Raw genomic sequence first — 19555 nt, 5'->3', positions numbered from 1 at the left:
AATCTGTAATATTCTTTGATAAAACATACCCAAATCATGGTTGTTTGTCTGCCAACGTAGTTGGTTAAGAAGATAAATACAGTTGCCTGCCAACATTTTGCAAAGACCTACGGCTGCTGGTAAATTGAGCCTTTTCCTCATCAGTCCTTTATTACTTGGGTACACGGATATAATGTTAATGAACATATGTGTCTTTGATGAATTAAGATAAGAATAAGAGAGAGAGAAAGAAATACGACAACAAGTGAAATGATTAGTTGATTATTTGATTGCCCTGTTGAAAGAACATTAATTAGCAAGTATTTTGATTACCGATTAATCGTTTCAGTCTCCAGCTGCTCAAATGTTAGTATTTGTTGCTTTTCTTTATATAGAAAATGATCAAACGAAATGGAAAGTTATTTGAAGGCGCCACCCAAAGTTCTGGGAAACTATGTTTTTTCAAGACAAAAGATTAATCAATTAATTGAAAGAATAAAGTAATTCAGTTATCATTAGGTTGAAGTCTTAATAATATGAAATGCTTGGCAAACTCAGGAAGAGAAGATACCACGGTCCATGAACAAATCCAGAGCTCCTATTAACATCTGAAAGCTGACATTATTAGTATTCTCTGGTCATTTTTGTCAGTTAAAAGCTGCAGCATAACAATACGTTTCTTCAAATATTTAGTAGCTGAAAAATGCTGTAAAACATTTATTACAAACAAAAAAATATGATAAACATTACAGTACATGAAAACTTCCCTGAATTCTGCAATATCCTGCCACACACACTAGAGAAGCAAACAGCTGACAGCACAGCTGGCGTCTGAGCCCAAGGAGTTGTGCTCCTTCAGGGAATCGCCAAAGAGGGGACAGATTCAACCTCCCCCAAGAAGAATCCACCCCATCTGCAGTTTTCAGAGAATAGATATGGGTTTTCCAGACTTAATAAAAGATTTTTTAAAAATCCATTCTCGAGACTTGAGCAGGAAATAACAGATTTTTCAAAAAGGACTTTGTTAGTTATCAGATGTCAACACTATGCAAATATGAGTATCATATTTTTGTATTTTATTTTGAAGAACATATTAGTTACAAAAACTGATTAAAGAGTAATGGATGTTATATTTATTAGAGCTAAATTTGTCATTTGTATAAAAGTTGATTAGTTGAAACATTACCTAGTTCCAGCTCTGAATTTAAGGATTTACAGCTTTCTTAGTCTTTAATGATAATATACTGAATATCTAAAATGTGAGGAGCTTTTTTCACTTGGATGACCAGGAGGAGGAATGAGCAGACATAAAGCTGCATGAGTATGATTCATGGAGACATAACTACAAACACAGGTGCAAGTGCTGTGATACTATGTTAACCTTAATCTTTATTTTATTTGAATAAAATACAACATGGCTTGTTTTAGTAGTAGAGCATGATGTAGTTCTAGCAATATTTATCATGATTAATATTTATAAAGGACCCCCAGAACCTTTTTACTACAGCTAACAAAGTTTTTTTCAATTCTCCTGACTAGTTTGAACCAGCTGTACTAAGGTTATTATATATCAGGATATACAACAGCCTCAGGTATGGCTTCATTGCATAATATTCCAGGTCAGGCTAATGTTATCATCATACGTCATGTTCTATAGGAGTTGGAAACGGCTGTGACAAGGCCCTGGGGCACAGCTGTCTTATTTACTGATGGGAGTGGGTCTGCAGGAGCAGCCAACTAAAACCTATTTACTTTTCTATATACCGCAGACGTGAGGGATGGATAGAGAGAAGGAAACAGAGAGACACACTAACACAGACAGTTGAACGGGCTAATCCAACAGTTAGTATTCACACGGCTGCTTTCCCCTCACTTCATACATTTACGTATGATAAATTCCGGTAATGAAACAGTGGATGGAATTTACACAAAGCTGATTGAATTTCCTCATTAAACATAAGAAGGCAATCATTAAAAATGAGCCTGTAAAATCTTCCACACTGTATAATGGAATAGACTTTGTGGGAGTTTTGGCATTTCCCCAAAGGCAATCTAGGTACTTCTATGAAAACAGCTTCTTTCAAAACTCTCATGTAGGGCCTGTGTGTCCATTTGGCACATGCCATTACTTATTTATTCAAGGATTTACGCCAAAGTCGTCTCATAAAATGTATTTCCCTAAATATACTAAGAACAAGAGTTGCCTGACAATCCTTTTTTGAAAGGTAAAGCGGAAAAAAGTCTCTCAGAAGGGACTGAATGTAGAGAGACAAAAAAAAAAAAAAAACACAATTAATCTAAATATTATTGAATTCGCAACATGGCCAGGTGCAATAGCCAAACACAGGAGCTGCAATTTTTGTGTCACAGCATACCATGTAGTTATAAATTAATCATTGTGGTGCTACACAGATTCAAGCTTCCTTCCTAGTACGTTCAAAGTGCTGTCATCATGCCACTTTGGTAATATGATAGTGTTATAATACAGAGTAGAAGCCCAAAAGTCAACAGCTCAGCTCTACTACCTTGACACAAATAATGCAAACTCTGTTCTACTAATAATGTAAGAGCTAGAAACACCTCAGAGATATGATGCCCGAAAAATAATTCCACATCATGCTCGTTGCCTTTTTATGCCGTGAAGGCTCTAAAAAAAAAAAACAATAAAAAAAACACATTAAAGGACTAATGTAAGACCGCAATAATTAGACATAAAACTCACTCTGAATATAAACACAACGACACAGAAAACAATTCTATTAACCAGTGCTAATCACAGGCCTTGGAGGTCAACTTCAGCAATCTAATTACACAACATAAGCTTAAGCTATGTGATGTGACACTTTAAACAAATATCTAATGAAGGACAAATGACTTGTGTTCCTCATGTGTGTCCCAAGGTTAAGGTTCAGTGTAGTTGTTATTTGGTGCATTAGAAGGTTTTAAAGTGCTTCCCTTTGATTTAAAATCAATATATAAAATGAACATTACAAACACTAAAAAGGATAATCTGACCATTGCTAAAATGTTCTTTAAAGCTGCACTAATCCATATTTATACGTTAACAAAGCTTTAAATTATTATGTGTAGTGTGAAAGAGGTTGTTTGTGGTTAGGGACAGACATACAATTATCACCCAAACCTGTAGTTTCCCTCAGCTCTAAACAGCATTTTTAAAGCTCTTTGTTTTGATTCACTCTCACCACTGTTTTCAGCTAAAAACCTACGTTATCTGCCCAGCACCAAACTGTTGACAGACAAAGTGTGCAGCTAGCTGGTGAACTTAGTGGAGCATTTAGCAGATATAAAGCCAAATAAATCCCTCAAAACTCAAGAAACGCAGAGTTAAAAGGAGATTGAATATTGGCGTCACTATCGCCAGAACAACATGTCTGCTACATGTGTAAATAGGACACTGTTTACAAACATGCTAGCTGTAACATCATTATACAGTGATTATGTGTTGGTGATGCGTTTACACTTTTTTCTGCTGGCCCCAAGCTAAAAACAATTTATTTATATCACCATTAGGAATAACACCATTTCCATTTTTCTACTTTCTTCTAGTCAACAGGGGCCATATTACAGAAAGATAGGAAGAGTCTAAGATAGGATATTTGTCAATTTGGTATTTTTTTTTACGAAGTTAGGATGCTTCTGCAAATCACTTTTCCTATCTTTAGTTAGGAATTGACTTAGGAACTGTTAATCTGTAATGGCCTTTTTCCTACATCAGTTCCTAACTCTTATTACCATGGTTACCAAGCAGTTAGGATAGGATCTGCTGGTTAGGAATTTTCTGTAATACGGCCCCTGGTCCATTTCACATGAATTCTTCTCTTAATTACAGGCAGTTTACCAGAAATTATCTTAAAAGGGATTGTACTGCTGTTACAGAGGAGAAGAAAACTCTAATATGAATGGTTTCTCTGCTACTGGCTTCACTGACTCAGACCTGCACCGTGACAAAAAAATACACCACTTAAAAAATAAAACTTCAAAACAGATCAAGTGAGTGAGTGTATTTTGGTGGTGTCATGAGACAGGTCTTATCAGCAGTGAAGGCACAGATACCTCTTTCAACCATGAATGGCATCTTATCTAGTCAAGAGCTTGCAAAAGCACTACCCTAAACTGCCACATACACCACCCCCAAAGCCCTCATCTGGAGCTGAAGGTATCTATTTAATTATTTATATATAAGAATTTAATTAGTTCGAGAGAGAGAGAGAGAGAGAGAGAGAGAGAGAGAGAGAGAGAGAGAGAGAGAGAGAGAGAGAGAGAGAGAGAGAGAGAGAGAGAGAGAGACAGAGAGACAGAGAGAGACAGAGAGAGACAGAGACAGAGAGAGAGATAACAAATTAAAAAATTCCTGCTTTTATTAATCCAATCAGACAGAATAAATTACAGCACTCATTATGTGTAACGACACGAGTACACACATACCACCTGCAAAAGCAACATGTACACCACTCTGACAGTCTCTGTAAAGATTAAACTTTTTTTATTATAATTGTTCACAAGATTGAGTGCACCTCCTCTGCAAAGCTAAAAGTGCATCAAAAATATCAGTTTCAGGACTGCATTTTAAATATTAAACATTCAAACCCTAAGCAGCTTTATCTCAATACTTTCAAGTCACTGGTCCTTTTATCTCTTCAAACAATTACGAGAAAACCAAATACATTGCAGATTAAGTGTGATCATGGTATTACAGTTTTAATGAGTTGTACTGATCCTTTGCCATTGGCTCATGTGCCGTTATAACAGATCTGTGGGATCCTCTCGTTTTTGCTTCATGTTCACTTTGGGGGCATTTCTCAAGTCCAGCTTTTAAGCCGACAATCGCAGCCAATTAAACACAATGCGACAACATGAGGAGGGAGCAACATGTAGTGTGTATGTATGTGTGTGTGATTGGCGGGAAAAGAAAGGACTTAAAAAAGATGGAATTATTATCCTAGTTTAATTTGGCTTCTGCTGCACATGCACACACCCAAACTGGGGGTTGATCAATCGTCCCAGTCACAGTAGGGAGACTGGTTTCATGAACAAAGTTCCTGTGTGAGCACATGTGTACGTAATATTTATTACTGAGGCCCTGCAGTCATCTAGCAGCACGCTGAAAGGCAGATGGAGAATCAAGACTTTCAGAACAGAGTTGTGTGAAACAGAGAAAAAGAATCAGAATAAGATGCCCTCATGTCACCACACTCATTAACAGCATAGACACCAACAACTGGCAAGTAGCACAAACAGAATATAAATATATGATAAAGTTGACATTTAGAGCCATCCATCTATGGATGGCTCTAACTGACGGCCAATTTGGCTGCTAATCTGAAAGGCCAAGGCCGCTGGTGGCAGGGACAGGAGATCAATCGTGCGTGTTTGTGTATGGTCTCTCACTCACCAAATAGATTGCTGGAGTGGCCTTGCTTGGAGACGGGCCGGAGCTCATTGGAACCCCAGGCGTAGCGCGTGTAGCTGTCCCACGCATGTTTCATCATCTGACAGGGAGGAAGAAGAGGAGGAGAAGAGGCAAATGAAGTGAGTTAAAGAGGAAAATCAACTTTAGGCTGTAACAGAGAATTCTGTGATTATTCAGACAGCGGTGGGGTTTTGTCTATAGCCCAAATGAGACAGGATTTTCGAGGTTTGTACCACTGTTGTAAAGTTTGAAAACATCTGATAAAGGATATAGCTGTCTATATAAATAAATGTTTCAAACAAACACATTATATATAAACAAACAGTTTCATAACGATATCTCAACATTATTTTTAGATAAGAATCAGAATCAGTTGGTAGAGCGAGCGCTGCATGTACAAGGTTGAGTCCTTGTTGGCATTGCCTGTACATGTTACGGTACGTGATCATTTGAGGTGCCTGGATACAGCCTGGATATATTTGAGACAATCTGCCACCTATTTCAGTATCCTTCATAATGTTTATCTCAAAGTTACCAAAAATGTATCTCAACTTAATGAATTTAAATCAAGGCTGTTGTCATCTCTTGATTCCATATCACTGTTGTATTATCCACAGGTTTTCAACACAACTCCTTGCATATTTCATAATGAAGCTACAAAAAGAAAAGAGTATATCAGCTTATTTGTTTGTGTTAACATGACACCCTATTAAATCTAATATTTAAAAAGTCAATACAGATTTAAATCAGAAGAAGCATTTCATTTAATGATGTTATTGTGTGCATCAGGTGGCAAACGACCTATTTAAAATGTCTGCCAGCCAATTATGATCGGGGGCTGATTGATTATCTCACCCCAGCTAAAAACAAAACACCACTCAATTCCCTGCGAAAAGGAATATTTTCCTCCGCCGAGTCCCATTATCCGCTGTTGAAACCACCCAACTCCCCAGCAGGAATCATTGAAGTTTCATCTCATTTTAATCTGGTGCTGGCTGTAGGCTTGATAGCAGCGTGAACACTAGTTTCCAATCCAACACCCAGACACTCATTTCAGCCTCACATGTGGCTCCTCCTCCAGCTCCATATTTCTGTTCTGCTAATCCAGGTTATATAGCATTATCAGAGAGCTTTCTAGATTAGAAAAACTAAAACCCCTCATCCTCCACCCTCAGAGAGAAAATCTCATTTCAATGATTGTTTTGCTGGTACTACATCCTGTGGCGTATATGGGATGATTACCTGCCACATACATCACAACACCTGCTTTGTTAACTTGAATATAGATGACATTCTCCAGCATTTACCAATGTGATTGTGAAGATGATGCACAATCTCTCCTAGTACTGTACAGTGCCTCCTCTCAGTACCCACATCCTGTTGCAAGCATATTTTTGTGTGTGTGTGTGTGTGCTAGTTTGCATGTGTGCTTGTCCAGGTGCAACTACAACCGGTAGTGCTGAGTGGCACAGCTACTTCTGTTACTGCTGCTGACTCATTGTTAGTTAGCTCACTCGAGGACAGACACTCGTATAGAATAACAGCAATTAACTGTGATCATTTCAAAAGGCGGGTACAAATGACCACAGCAGGCAGTGAACCAGTAGGTCAATGAGTCACTCGGTAAGTGTTGCCAAAGTCAGTAAAGTAAGCCAACAGACCAGTCAATCAACAAGTAAGTCAGTCAAGCAGGAAGCCGGTCTGAAAATCTTTCAGTACTACTACACCATTGCACCTGTCGTACAGCCATTGCACTTATGAGGACAAGAGCAAGAGAAGCTTAAGTGAGGTCCAATAAAATATGAAAGAGATTTGCGTATTTCATTTGGCCCATTTGCTCCATAACGAGCAGTGGTATTAAGTGTTATTAAGACTACAACTAACTATTGTTTTCATTAACAATTCATTATTATCATTTTTTATTTACTGATCAATAATTTAATCTATAAAATGTTAGAAAACAGAGACAAATTACGAATTATTTGAACTCCCCAGAGTCAAGGTGACGTCTTAAAATTGCTTATTTTGTAATAGTCTAAATCCCTAAAGATTCCATCTACAAAACATATTAATACATTTACTCATTTAGTGGGTGCTTTTATCCAAAGCAACTTAAAATTGCTCTATACATGTCAGAGGTCGCACACCTCTGGAGCAACTAGGGGTTAAGTGTCTTTCTCAGGCACACATTATCGCAGTGGGAATCAAACCCTGGTCTCCCACACCAAAGGCATGTGTCTTATCCACTGCACTACTGCCACCCGTCCACAATGTTGATATTGATCAGTTTTTTGTTCGACTTATTACAGCACTAGTATCGCAAAAATAACTTTACCATGAGGCGTCGGCAAGCAAACTGAAGCCCAGCGTAAACAACTGGACTCTTTATACAATAAGCTCCTGCAAAAAAAAAAAAAACACTATTGAGACACTTTACTACATTTCTAACTGAAAATGTAAAGTGAACAATCAAAAGGAGAGGTCACATGTCAGGACAAACTGAAAAGGATATCAATAATGGCATAGAATATTTTTGCAGAAGGAAGGCACAAAACAGGTGGTTTAAAATTGCTTTTATCAAATTTGTATTTTTAAAACTGCACATAAAGGACAACAAGGGCTGTGCAGGTGCTTAGTAACCATGAACCCACTGCTGTGACGCTCCCAAGTATACATACTCTTTCATTCATAATGTGACCATGACTGACAACGTTTCAATCAAAGATGCTCTTCAGCAGGGTACATTCTTTTCAAGCTGGGAGCCTGATGGATGAATAGACTCTGATTTCATGCTTTTCACAGAGCAACTGGTTATTACTTTGCAGTGCATAAGGAAATATGCCGTACTATGCTAGAGAGGAAAGGGGGAAGCATAATTAGCACAGTTACCTCTCTCATCCCTTGTGCTCCATCTGCACCTCTCACAGGGGTACAAACACACACATAACACCACACTCACGTAAACACGTTACACGCATAGTGTTTCGTATATTTGAGCATTTGTGAGGTTTAGTATTGGTTCAACCCACTCTGACAGGTAGACATCTCATGAGATCAAAAATGCTGGTCTATCTTCACGTGTGCCCTTTTTTTTTTTTAAACACACACAAACAAACGCCACTTAATTTGCATAACATCTCCCACACACATCAAAAGGACAGCTAGCGATAGCCTTCCTCCATTTAAACCCGCTAATTAAAGGTAGTGAGCCTGCTAATTACCATTCCTATATGCATGTCACATTAAGAGATTTACTCAAACATTCTTGTCCCACTCTGCACTGAAACACATAAAAGACTAGAGCTGATCCAAGGATGCTGCGATCAAGACAGAAAATGCTGTTCACATGTCACAAAAAACACAGGGAAAATACTAGAGAATATAAACTGTAAACAAATCGGCACTGGATATCCAAAATGGGTGTTATTTGAAAATACATTAAGAAATTTTTATCATAACGAGACATTTAAACATAATTACAATTTTATTACTACAAAGTCAGTTTTCTACATCGGACACTGTGTGGCCAACTGAAACTCAAAATAGTGTATTTTTTAAGTTAAGTAATTTTTATCTATATAATCATTAATTTGCCTCAGGGGGATTTACAGTCTGAATGAGATAGGACACCCTCTGTCCTTCATTCTCAACCTTTTAATGAGAGAAAATTGAAGTGTTAGCATGCAGCCCATGACTATATTATAATAGATATCTAAGTGTCAGATATGCAACACCCACACAGATGTTTTCACTGGTTTCATTCTGGTTAAAAAAGCCCACTGCTCAGGTTGAGTGTGTGTAAAGCTGGAATTCCACTGATGTTACCAAATTTAAAGGGGTACTTTGCGATTCTTATCCAATAAACTTTGTTAAATTCGGCGAATATTTCTTCATGGGTCGGTAGCTCTCTGTTTTTCCTGTGCTCTGAAAAAAAATCCGGTTTTCCTACACAGCCCCTGCGTCTGTAAACTGAGCACAAACAAAGCTGCTCGGAGCGAGCAGCAGGTGGTGGTGGCGCACTCGAAGCAGTGGGAGAGAGAATGTAAACAAACAGACTTCTTATGGGACTCTATAGCTGTGAAGATGACTGAGAAACTGCCACAGAGGGAAAGGTCTGAGGAACTGTGAGACAAGTTATATGACCAGGCGAGGGGAAGACCTTTGTTAACATCTGTGAGGGGTTTCAATGCTGGATAAATCTACGAGATTAGAAAGGAATGAAAACCGATGCTGAGGTTGCTCTGCTGGACAGGTGAGTAGGCTAACGTTAGCTTTGCTGTTCCACATCAACGACAGGTTCAGTATTACTGTCTTGTCTGTCAGTTATCATGTTTGTGATGATCCCAGCTGGTTAGCTTTGTTAGCTTAGCCGCCGCGGTCTGTATGTGTGCGGTAGAGGAGAAATAGACGTAACGCGTGTGTGAACCCGGTATGAACAGAGCCCCGGAGAATAGAGAGAAACGGGTCAGCAATAAGGCTTGTTGTTCAGCAGTAAATGTACAGTAGAAGTTACAGTGGCCGGTGAATAAAGACTGTAGCTTCTCAGGACTAAAGAGGAGCTCCTGTGTGTTGCTGCCAACTGTTGAATAAAGAATGAAGGAGGTTAGAACCAAAGTTAGCACTGACTTAGGCCCTGGAGATAAACAGTCACTCCTGTGCTTCCCAAGTCTTATTAGTCACTGTATTTTTGTAACCATTTCAAATAACTCGCTAGTTTTTTACGCTGTTGTGTTTTGGATGCTGCGTTTGTGTGCTTACACATATTGTTCGTTTGATGTTTGTTCACGAATTGTAACTATTGAAGTTCCTCTCGATAATCCTACTGATAAACTAGACTCCGTGTCTTAGATTTAGGCTTAGAAAAGTATTGTCAGGCTTGTTGTCACACCTTCTACAGTACTGCTAAAACATGCCCTCTTATTGAGGCTAACTTGCTCTCGGACAGCAGACGCTGCGGATTCTGCTATATTTCAGAGTAGGACTGGTTAACATGGCAATGCGCGTTCATGAGTTTGTTGATAAACAAACTCTCTGCAGGATCGCATAGTATCCCTTTAAGAATGATAAAGTTGTTAGTAATCCAGGTTCAGCAAAGCTAAAAGGAAGATCAAGGATATGTCATTCAAGCTTGGTCTTGGTTCCCTCAAAAGAGTTTTTCTGCACTAAGAAAACATTTTTACTCTTACAACATTGACAAAGGATAGCTAGGATGGTTGTGTTTTATTCTTTCAGCAAACAGAGGTTAGCAGGTTAAAGCCTAGTTCACACTACACAATTTTTCCGGTCGGAGAGCTCAGCAACCGTCAGGCTGTGATCAGGGGTAAATCAGCAATCGATCTGCGGTTGTCAATCATTATGTGTGAACTACTCAACGACGCATCAAAACTGCTCCCTGGCCTTTGCCGACGTGGTTTGGAGAGCAGCGTCGGGTGGCACAGCCGCTGTTAGCTCATGTAGTGTGTTTTTGTATTTAACCGAATGTGTCATGATAACATGAGGATAAACATGTTGGATGGGAAAGGAGCAGGATTTTATGTTAGCCAATATAGGACATGTTAAGGCTCGTGCAGACTACACAACTTTCAGCGTCGACTTGCCTGCTCAACAAAATCTGAGATATGGGTGTAAATTTAGAGGTCTGGAACCAGGCTAGGATTTACATGAACAGTAATAAAAACTACTTATTGGCAAATCATAGGCATAATCACAGTCAATTAACAGGTAAAGAGTGCTGTTCTCTAATTCACTGTTTAAATATAAAAGTGGCTCACGCTTCTAAACATTCCTTTGTGTTTACTCTTAACTGGTTTTAATGCTCAGGATCCCTATGAGTTGCCTGTTATTGGATTAACTGCTCAGGATTGTCTAGGCTGACCAATGTCATTAGGATCTGATGCCTGAAGGCTATTTCAAGACACACAATGGCTCTATGCTAATTGGCTCTGTGTTTAAGATGCAATGGCTTTCTAGGGCACCAACCGATTCCTATCTAGCAGGAAGATCTTAATGCATACACAACTGCTGTCATCTCAAGAGTATGCACTCACACACACATACGAGCCAAGGATGAGATTATTTTGTACAGAAAGACTCTGTGAGAAGAGTTGACAATCACCTCCTCCTCTCTCACTCTTCAATTCATTCCTATTCTCTGTTGTCCTCCCGCTCCACCTCTCCTCTCAGCCTATTGATCTGCCTCAGGCAGTGAACTAATAACTGTGTTGTGTTCACAGATGACATACAAGCACATATACGCATCCACATACTCACATGTGCGCACATACACACACACACACACACACACACAGCCTGAACCTTGCCCCCAGTGTGCACACTGTGTGTGTGTGTACAAACAGCAGGGTGAAGATGGCAAATCTTTAACTGGTGTACAAAGATCTAGAGATTAATGACCCCTTTGCTACAGGGTAGGTAATCTCTAACTGAGGCAATGTGTGCAAAAAAGGAAAGGGGGAATTTGCATGTGTTTGTGAGTTCCCCCATGGGGCTCCTTGGCGAAAGAGAAGCTGAAACCAAATCCTCAGATAGTTTGTCCCAGGAGATACATGCGACTAATGCCCTTGTAACAGGTGCATATTGTGTGTGTGTGTGCGTGTGCGAGTGTGTGTGTGAGAGCGCGCAGGTAGGTGACAATACAGTTTTTGGGCAGATCAGAAAGCCAACGGGCATGTGGACCCCACAAACATGTACGAACGAACAGGAACACGAACACACACACGAACACACACACACGCGAACACACACACACACGAACACACACACACACGACACACACACACACACACACACACACACACACACACACACACACACACACACACTCTGCCTTCCAAAGTAGCATCCCCAGTGAGTGTGTGGTGAAGTACAAATGCTTGACTGCTTCACTCCCTGCAATCCCAATGTGAGGAAAAGAGTGAGACACTGAGAGAAAAAGGCTGCGTCACTATAAAGAAAGGATCCATAGGAAGCAGGAATAATCGACTGGAGACAGAATAAATAATCCTAAATACTTTACATAATTATAGAAAAGGAATATCAGGTAAACAAGATTTTAATGCATGGCATGAATACATTTAAAACATCCAAGCCACTTTAAGAAATAATGATGGAACAATTAATGGAAGCACTAAAAATATTTCTAAACTTAAATAAAAGTTTAGAAAAAGTCATTCGGAATCACTGATTTGATTTTGGTGTTAATTGGTTTTAGCTAGTGATAGCCATCTGTCACACAGTGAAAAGCAAACACTATCAATTAGCCTTGTCATTAGTTAAACATCTGGCAGGTATCGCTACTTCAATATTAAAAAATGCATTTCATCAGCATATCACATCATTTCTTTCATCTCTCCTTTGGGTGGGCATACATCTTATCTAACCAAAGTTTGTTGTTTAATTAAGCTTTTGTAATTCAGCACATCACAGGAAACATGAACAGAAATCACGCCACTAACAGCAATCTCTCATATTTAGGTATAATATACATGCACAAGCTTAACCAGAAAACATTTACATTTACTCATTTGGCAGACGCTTTTATCCAAAGCAACTTACATTTGAGGGACAACATACAAGCATCAACAGAGCAGTTAACATTTCCTTTTCTATTTATTTCATTCCCAGCAGTTATGTAAGCCATGTGTTTTCCTGTTTATGTTGAAAATGCTGTGGAATTAATATAGCTATTGTTTCTTCACTTTACAATGTGAAGTCGCAGTGTCCCATAGTCTATCAAGACTGGAATTAACGTAAGATTAGTATTTAACATTTTCAATAATGACAAATCTGCTGGTCAAAAAAAAGCAGAGAATAAACAGAAACGTCCTGTGTTAAGGTGATATGAGTAGACGTGTTATCAGTTTTTATTTTATTTAATTTGTCGTTTCACTGCATGAAGTACAGCTGCAAGTGGAAGAATAGGCTAGACGGCTGGTCAAAACAGCAGCAATTAATCAACATCATTTAAAAAAATAAAAGAAACAAAGGAAAAGCAGAGAAAAATGCTTTTGATTTCACCAAAAGTTCAAATTGATCAAGTTAAGTGCTTTTTCACATGGGTGTTGACTTGTTGGTAGGATTGCTCCAGGGTTGTTTACCAGGCATGTATGTGTTTATGCTATCCTGAATTTAATTTCTCCCTCTATATCCACCCCCTCTGTCAATGTAGGGATGTAACAAAAAGTGTGCACTTCTGGGGAAAATACATACATACATATATATCTGCATCTCTCTCAACCCTATCTCTGAGCCCAGACAGCCACTGCTGCTAGTACACACTAGCAATAGGAACAAATAAGAGCACATTAAACATTCGCTATGATCAAGTCGGCGAAAGCAAGCAAAAAAAAAAAAAAAAAACTCTTGCTTCTTGGCTTCTTGCATCATGTAATTATAATTCCCAGATAACATGAGTATCTATGTATTTCAGAGGCAGTGAAAAGAAATTGAAATTCTAAAAAATGGACAGCGAGTTGGAGGATCCAAGGTTTGACACATTAAACATCATGAAATAGACATGACATTTTAAAATGTGCCAGACCCTGAGGCTGCATCTATATTAGAGAAGACATTGGGAGGCTCTACGCATTATTACACCACTTACACAGGGACATTGCTGAAAGGCTCAGAAAAAGTCTGATGTGGAAAACATGGAAAAAAGGAGACAGACACACATGCTAATAAAATTATACAAGGCAAATTTGAGGGTTAGATGCAGTGTAGGCGATGGTCAAGATTATGTAACACGTAAGCTCTGGGGCAGCTAATCAGTTGACTGACTTCAAGACAAATGTCAGGATGAACTAACACGTTTCCAATAGTACAAAGAGCGCAGGTATAGCTAATAACATTAGTGAAAGCTCTGTTCCAGTAGATGCCAGTGATTCAGCATTCACAATAACAGGCACACTAAATGGAATCCAGCTATTATCAATGTTATTAGTTGCACGTGCGTTTGAAGGCTTAAACTGTGTCCGCCATTCAAAATGTTTCTTCCCAGGCACAGCAAAATGGCACTTTGCAAGTGCGATTTGTTCCACCTGTGAGTGCAGTATTAACTAAAGCATGGCATGCAAATGAGTCCAGGTACAAATAATTAGAATTACAAATGTGAAAATATAATGGGCAGCAACCCAGGTGCAGCAATGTCCTCAGTGAGCTGCAGTTTAATGAGAGAGAAATAAAGGAGAACATTTCTTTCCAGTGCTGGGCAGCGCCTGAATCACAATTTTGCAGAAGTGAAAAAGTATGACACGAGCAGGAAAACCAAAGCTAAGTGTGCTGCAAATAAAGGCTCTATAATAGCTATAATAGTTGGCTTTAGAGGCAGAGAAGTGAACGGTTAAAGGAGCTGGTGAAATAACTCTGTACTAAGAAGTGTTTTTCTATTGTTTTACCCATTACTATAAATCATATGTACTTTATATTACTGATTACCATTTTTCAAACCATGCTATGGTGTTTCAGATCTGTCAATGTGTATTCTTGCTTCCCAGGCAGCCATTTGTTTCCACTTTGGTATAAAAATCAATTTGCAGAAAATCACTTGATTAATCACGTAATGTTATTCGTCACAATGAACATAATGTGTTTCTTTTATTATTGTCATCAAAGTTACAAATGCATTTGTATGACATGATAGTGTAAGTGCAGATTGATATGAAAAGTCTTCAATGCATTAACATTCAACTGTAAGATAAATTTGACAAAATAAATAAAGCAGACAAATTTAAGTATCTAATAGAGTTACCATACAAGAATGATTGAAATCAATCGCCACTCCATAAGTGGAAGGTATTGTGTAAAACACTTTCAATGCTTTATATGCGTCGGTGTAACTGGCCCAGATAAGAAAACCACTGTCATTTTTAAATTCTTTAAATAATGAACAGACCATAAACTTCCACTGGCTCTATACCACATCTACTGAAGTAGTACTATTTGTTACTTTCATCAAAAGACATTCACTTTCACAGACACAATAACCTCAAGGCAAATATTTAGAAGGGAAACTTTGATGTTAAAGCAAAAAAATCCACACTTCAAAACTCCATCACAAAACAATGATGAGTGCGGTTGATTGTACTTGGTCTACATCTACTTGTTGATGATCATGGATTGAGGCTTTCAAAGAAGTCAGCACCTCATAGTTAAGCATTAAAATGGGATCTCTGTGGGGACAAAAAAATGGGAATAGCATAGAAATTACATCAAGCAGTCAACCACGCATTGAGCCAAATCCATGTTTACATCTGCAAAAAATCTGAACAGGTAAAAGAAAATATAACACAGATGTTTGCATTTTATTTTAATTATATGGAAATAGTAGCAAATATTTTAATATTAGACAGCACTGCAATTTTCTAGTTTCATAGCAGTACTCAACATAAATGCATAAGCAGCAAGCCCAAAGGAGAAGTGAGCCATGACACAATTCCCATGTGATGACTTAGTTCAGCAGAAAACAAGGTTTTCGTTGCCACAATTCCTTCTGTGCTGGTAGAAATCTTTATATTAGATGCAGCCAACAGAATCCCTGGCATTTCTGCTTACAAAACAAGCTTTCTGACCCGTGGTGTTTTGGATCAAAACTCACCACCTAACCATTTTTCCACCTCATCTCTTCACATGTTCTCACTGCTCAGAGACAGAGGACGATATCCGTGCCTAGGGACCAGTTCTTCAGGGATCAGTGAGGGGATTTCCTAAGCGGTTTAGTATTTCAACCATATATGGGTAAGTGTTATACTGCTGGAAAAAGGATTCTGCCCCCCCCCCCCCCCCCACTGTCTCTGCTGACAGAAAAGTGGGTTGATTACTTTGTTTCCATGATGGCTAGCAGCAGCTGCTACACCACTACCAGCAAACAGTACTCTGTGAAACTACTGAACAAGAACAACCACAACATAGAGTGACACACTTCCAACTACACTTTGCTGAAAACATGTCATGTTCTGTAAGACTTTAATATATAAAACAAAACCACACACACACACACACACACACACACACACTCCAAAAGTGACCAAGAAATTATCTTGCCAAATCTTCCCATGCTGAATAAAAGTGAGTGCAGCTTTTTCCCGACCTCTTGGGAAGAGTAATTCTGCAAAACCCACTTCCAATGAAGTCCCTTTTTGCCTGAAACAATACCAAACAATATTGTATACAAATACTGGGTACAAAAAGGTTGAATGTGTAGCTCTGTATTTACGGGACATACGAAACAGCACAAACACAGTAAATGACAACCACTGCTGAAGTTAATAACAACAAAGAAAACTAACGAAGTCTGAGTTTTTAGAAGTTTTCTGATTGCTCGTAAACCTTTAACATATCCTACCAAGCCCTGCAAGCAAACATTCAAACTATTCATTCTGAAATCTTGACCACCAAAATGACTCAGAGTTGAATAACAGCTCTGCGGCAGCATACCAAAACAGAGCATTAAATTCATACTTTGACGCAATTTGAGATCATTATCAACCAAAAGCAAAAATTGATTTTCCTCAAGAACGGACAAACAATGTAATGATATTCTACACCAGACAGCAGACAGTCAAGGATTCTGATGTACTCTGATGTGTTAGTCTGCGGTGGGAAAGCAGTGCACACACCATCAGTATTTTGAGAAATGTGACTTTAGAATACATCCTGTTATGGAAAAATAAAGGTCAGGTTCAGGTGTGATGAAGAAGTTTCTGAGACTGATGAAGCCTTAACATAGCATTGTTTATTGAGCCCGGCCGAGGAGACACAGTGCCAGCAGACGACACATGTGAACACATATAAACACATATCATATCATGCGCAGTGAACACATGAAATGCCAACACCAAAACTGAAGGGTACCCACTGTCTAGGAATATATCCTTCCTAGTCCTACACAGACTCACAAAGAGTCCAAATAAGGTTACTGTTCACTAGGGATGCACTGAAATGAAAATTCTTGGCCGAAGCGGAAACCGAATACAATGAAAAACTTTGAAAACACCGAAACAAGTACATTCACATTTTTTCCATTTTTACCATTTCATACATTAAACAGTTAAAATGTGCTTTTTACTCAGTGTTTCCCACAGGATTTGGAGAGACTATGGGAGGTGGGTCCGAGACCCGAGAGGGTCCGGTGAAGTAAATTACATGTGTCCATTTACTTTTAATGGACACATGTAATATGTTTATACTTTCTCTGAATATAATCCAATTAATCTTATTTACATCCTTTATAGACACATTATTTTGAAAACCAGACATTGTCGAATGTGTATCCTCGCACTAAATTCATCAAGTCCGACCCAATTTGATAAATAATGTTGTATGTGGTTCTCGTATATAGGGGACTTAACAGCCTCTCTTCAGGTAGGACTCTCATAATGAAACACTTGTCTTTGTAAAGAGAAAATGGCAGATAAAGTCGCTTACCTGCCTGTCAACTCAAACTGGTCCGTTTCAGTGGATTTACCATAAAAGGATGGAATATGTGTGCACTCCAAATTTAGGTACGGCTAGCTTAATTTCCTTCTCAATAAACGAGTGACAGAAACTCTCAAAGAGGGTCAGACCATTTGTTGCCTTTTCTAAAAAGTCAGACACAGATGGAGTGGATGTGCTAGGAGACAATTCAGCAAAACGGTGTCTGCAAATGGCGATTTTCTCAGACAATTTAAAGTGCTTCCACACTGCCGACATGTCAACTTAATTGTTCAGTAAAATTTCTTCGGTCTTTTGACTTATTAGGCTATTAGGCACACCAGAAGTGCTTTTTTTTGCTATTTTTAGCCGATTAATTTCGGTGGCCAAACATTTGGTGCATCCCTACTGTTCACCCCTCTATACACGTGTGAAGATTAGATATGGGTTCAAATCAAGACACCATGCTTACCTAAGTTAACCTAAAGTCATGTTGAGTGTCATTCAAGCCACATGCAACACTTTCTACATAGAGCCAGACAGTCTGCCTGTAATGAAACAAAATAAAGATAATAATAATCTTGGGTTACATAACAAATGGATAGCAGTGCATCCTTATCAAGCTCAGCAAATGACCCTTACATGACCCGGAGAAACTTGTGTCATAGTACCCCTAAAATTCCTTCACACCTCCAAATATTAAACCGCTAATAATCCATTGGCTTATATTGAACGGTCAAGAATAAATTAGTTGTAATTGTGTCCTCCCTGGATGAACAGTAACTTTCCCACCATATCAGCATACTTTGTCCTCTTTCTAGCTTTTGCCATTATTCATGACGTGAGGTCCAAAGGTCCAGTTGCAGTCTCAATAATCACACTCATAATCAATTATTTCTTTAAGAGCTTTTTGTTGAAAACAGAGATTTAATAAACACACAGGAAACACTAAAGGAAGACATTACCTGGTTTATTTGCAATAAGTTTGTAAACACAAACCGTGCCAGCACTAAAAGCCAATAATCTTTTCTTTCTCATAGGTACAGACCAAATTAAGCTAACTACAGGTGCTTTAGTATCCTTTCATTTATACAAATGTGATGTTTATTTCCACAGCAAGTAAACCATTAGTGTTACATTTGTACTTTTTCACCAGAGGAGCAAAGTGCCTCCTGAGGCACATTTTCAGGTAGACAGAGTGATAAAGTCCAAAAGCCAGAACAGAGGCCCCACTTCATAACACTGATGTAGCCATCTAGTACTAATGGTACTGACTAAGCGATCACACTGAATAAGTAAAACTGCAAAATATACTTCAAATAAATCAAACATCTCAAACAAAACTCAAATATCTGAAATATATGTATACCTTCTTCATATCTTGTTATTCAATGGAAATTTAATTTAGTTCACTGTCCACCATTTACTAGTCAATGAGTAAAATCCAAATCAATAAATTCCGGCCAACAAAAAATTACAATTTTCCATCAGACCATGTCTATATCCCATAGATCTCCGCACTGCTAACAAGCAGAGCCTGAGCTCGCTGACCTGATGGAGCCTGATTGGTTCATAACAATGCTCAGTGTTGATAACGGGCGGCTGTGGCTCAGGAGGTAGAGCGGGTTGGCCGTTAATCGGAAGATACTGAACCCTGAATTGCCCCTGGTGGCTGTTCCGCCAGTGTATGAATGTGTGTGAATGTTAGTTTCTGTT

General features: G+C 38.7%; 1 protein-coding gene across 1 annotated transcript in view; it reads right to left on the bottom strand.

The window, feature by feature from the left end:
- man1a1 (mannosidase, alpha, class 1A, member 1) overlaps window positions 1-19555 on the bottom strand; it is a 146475-nt gene that overhangs the window by 101747 nt on the left and 25173 nt on the right. Inside the window, exon 2 of the mRNA XM_038727842.1 lies at window positions 5393-5489. Coding sequence (XP_038583770.1) covers window positions 5393-5489 — 97 coding nt within the window. The remainder of the gene's footprint in view (window positions 1-5392; window positions 5490-19555) is intronic.

The sequence above is a fragment of the Micropterus salmoides genome, unplaced genomic scaffold (assembly GCF_014851395.1).
Source record: "Micropterus salmoides isolate LMB-PRFRI ecotype aquatic unplaced genomic scaffold, ASM1485139v1 Ms_hic_scaffold_18, whole genome shotgun sequence".
NCBI lineage: Eukaryota > Metazoa > Chordata > Actinopteri > Centrarchiformes > Centrarchidae > Micropterus > Micropterus salmoides.
The sequence above is the reverse complement of the archived record's forward strand: the minus strand, read 5'-3'. Positions and strand labels throughout refer to the sequence as shown.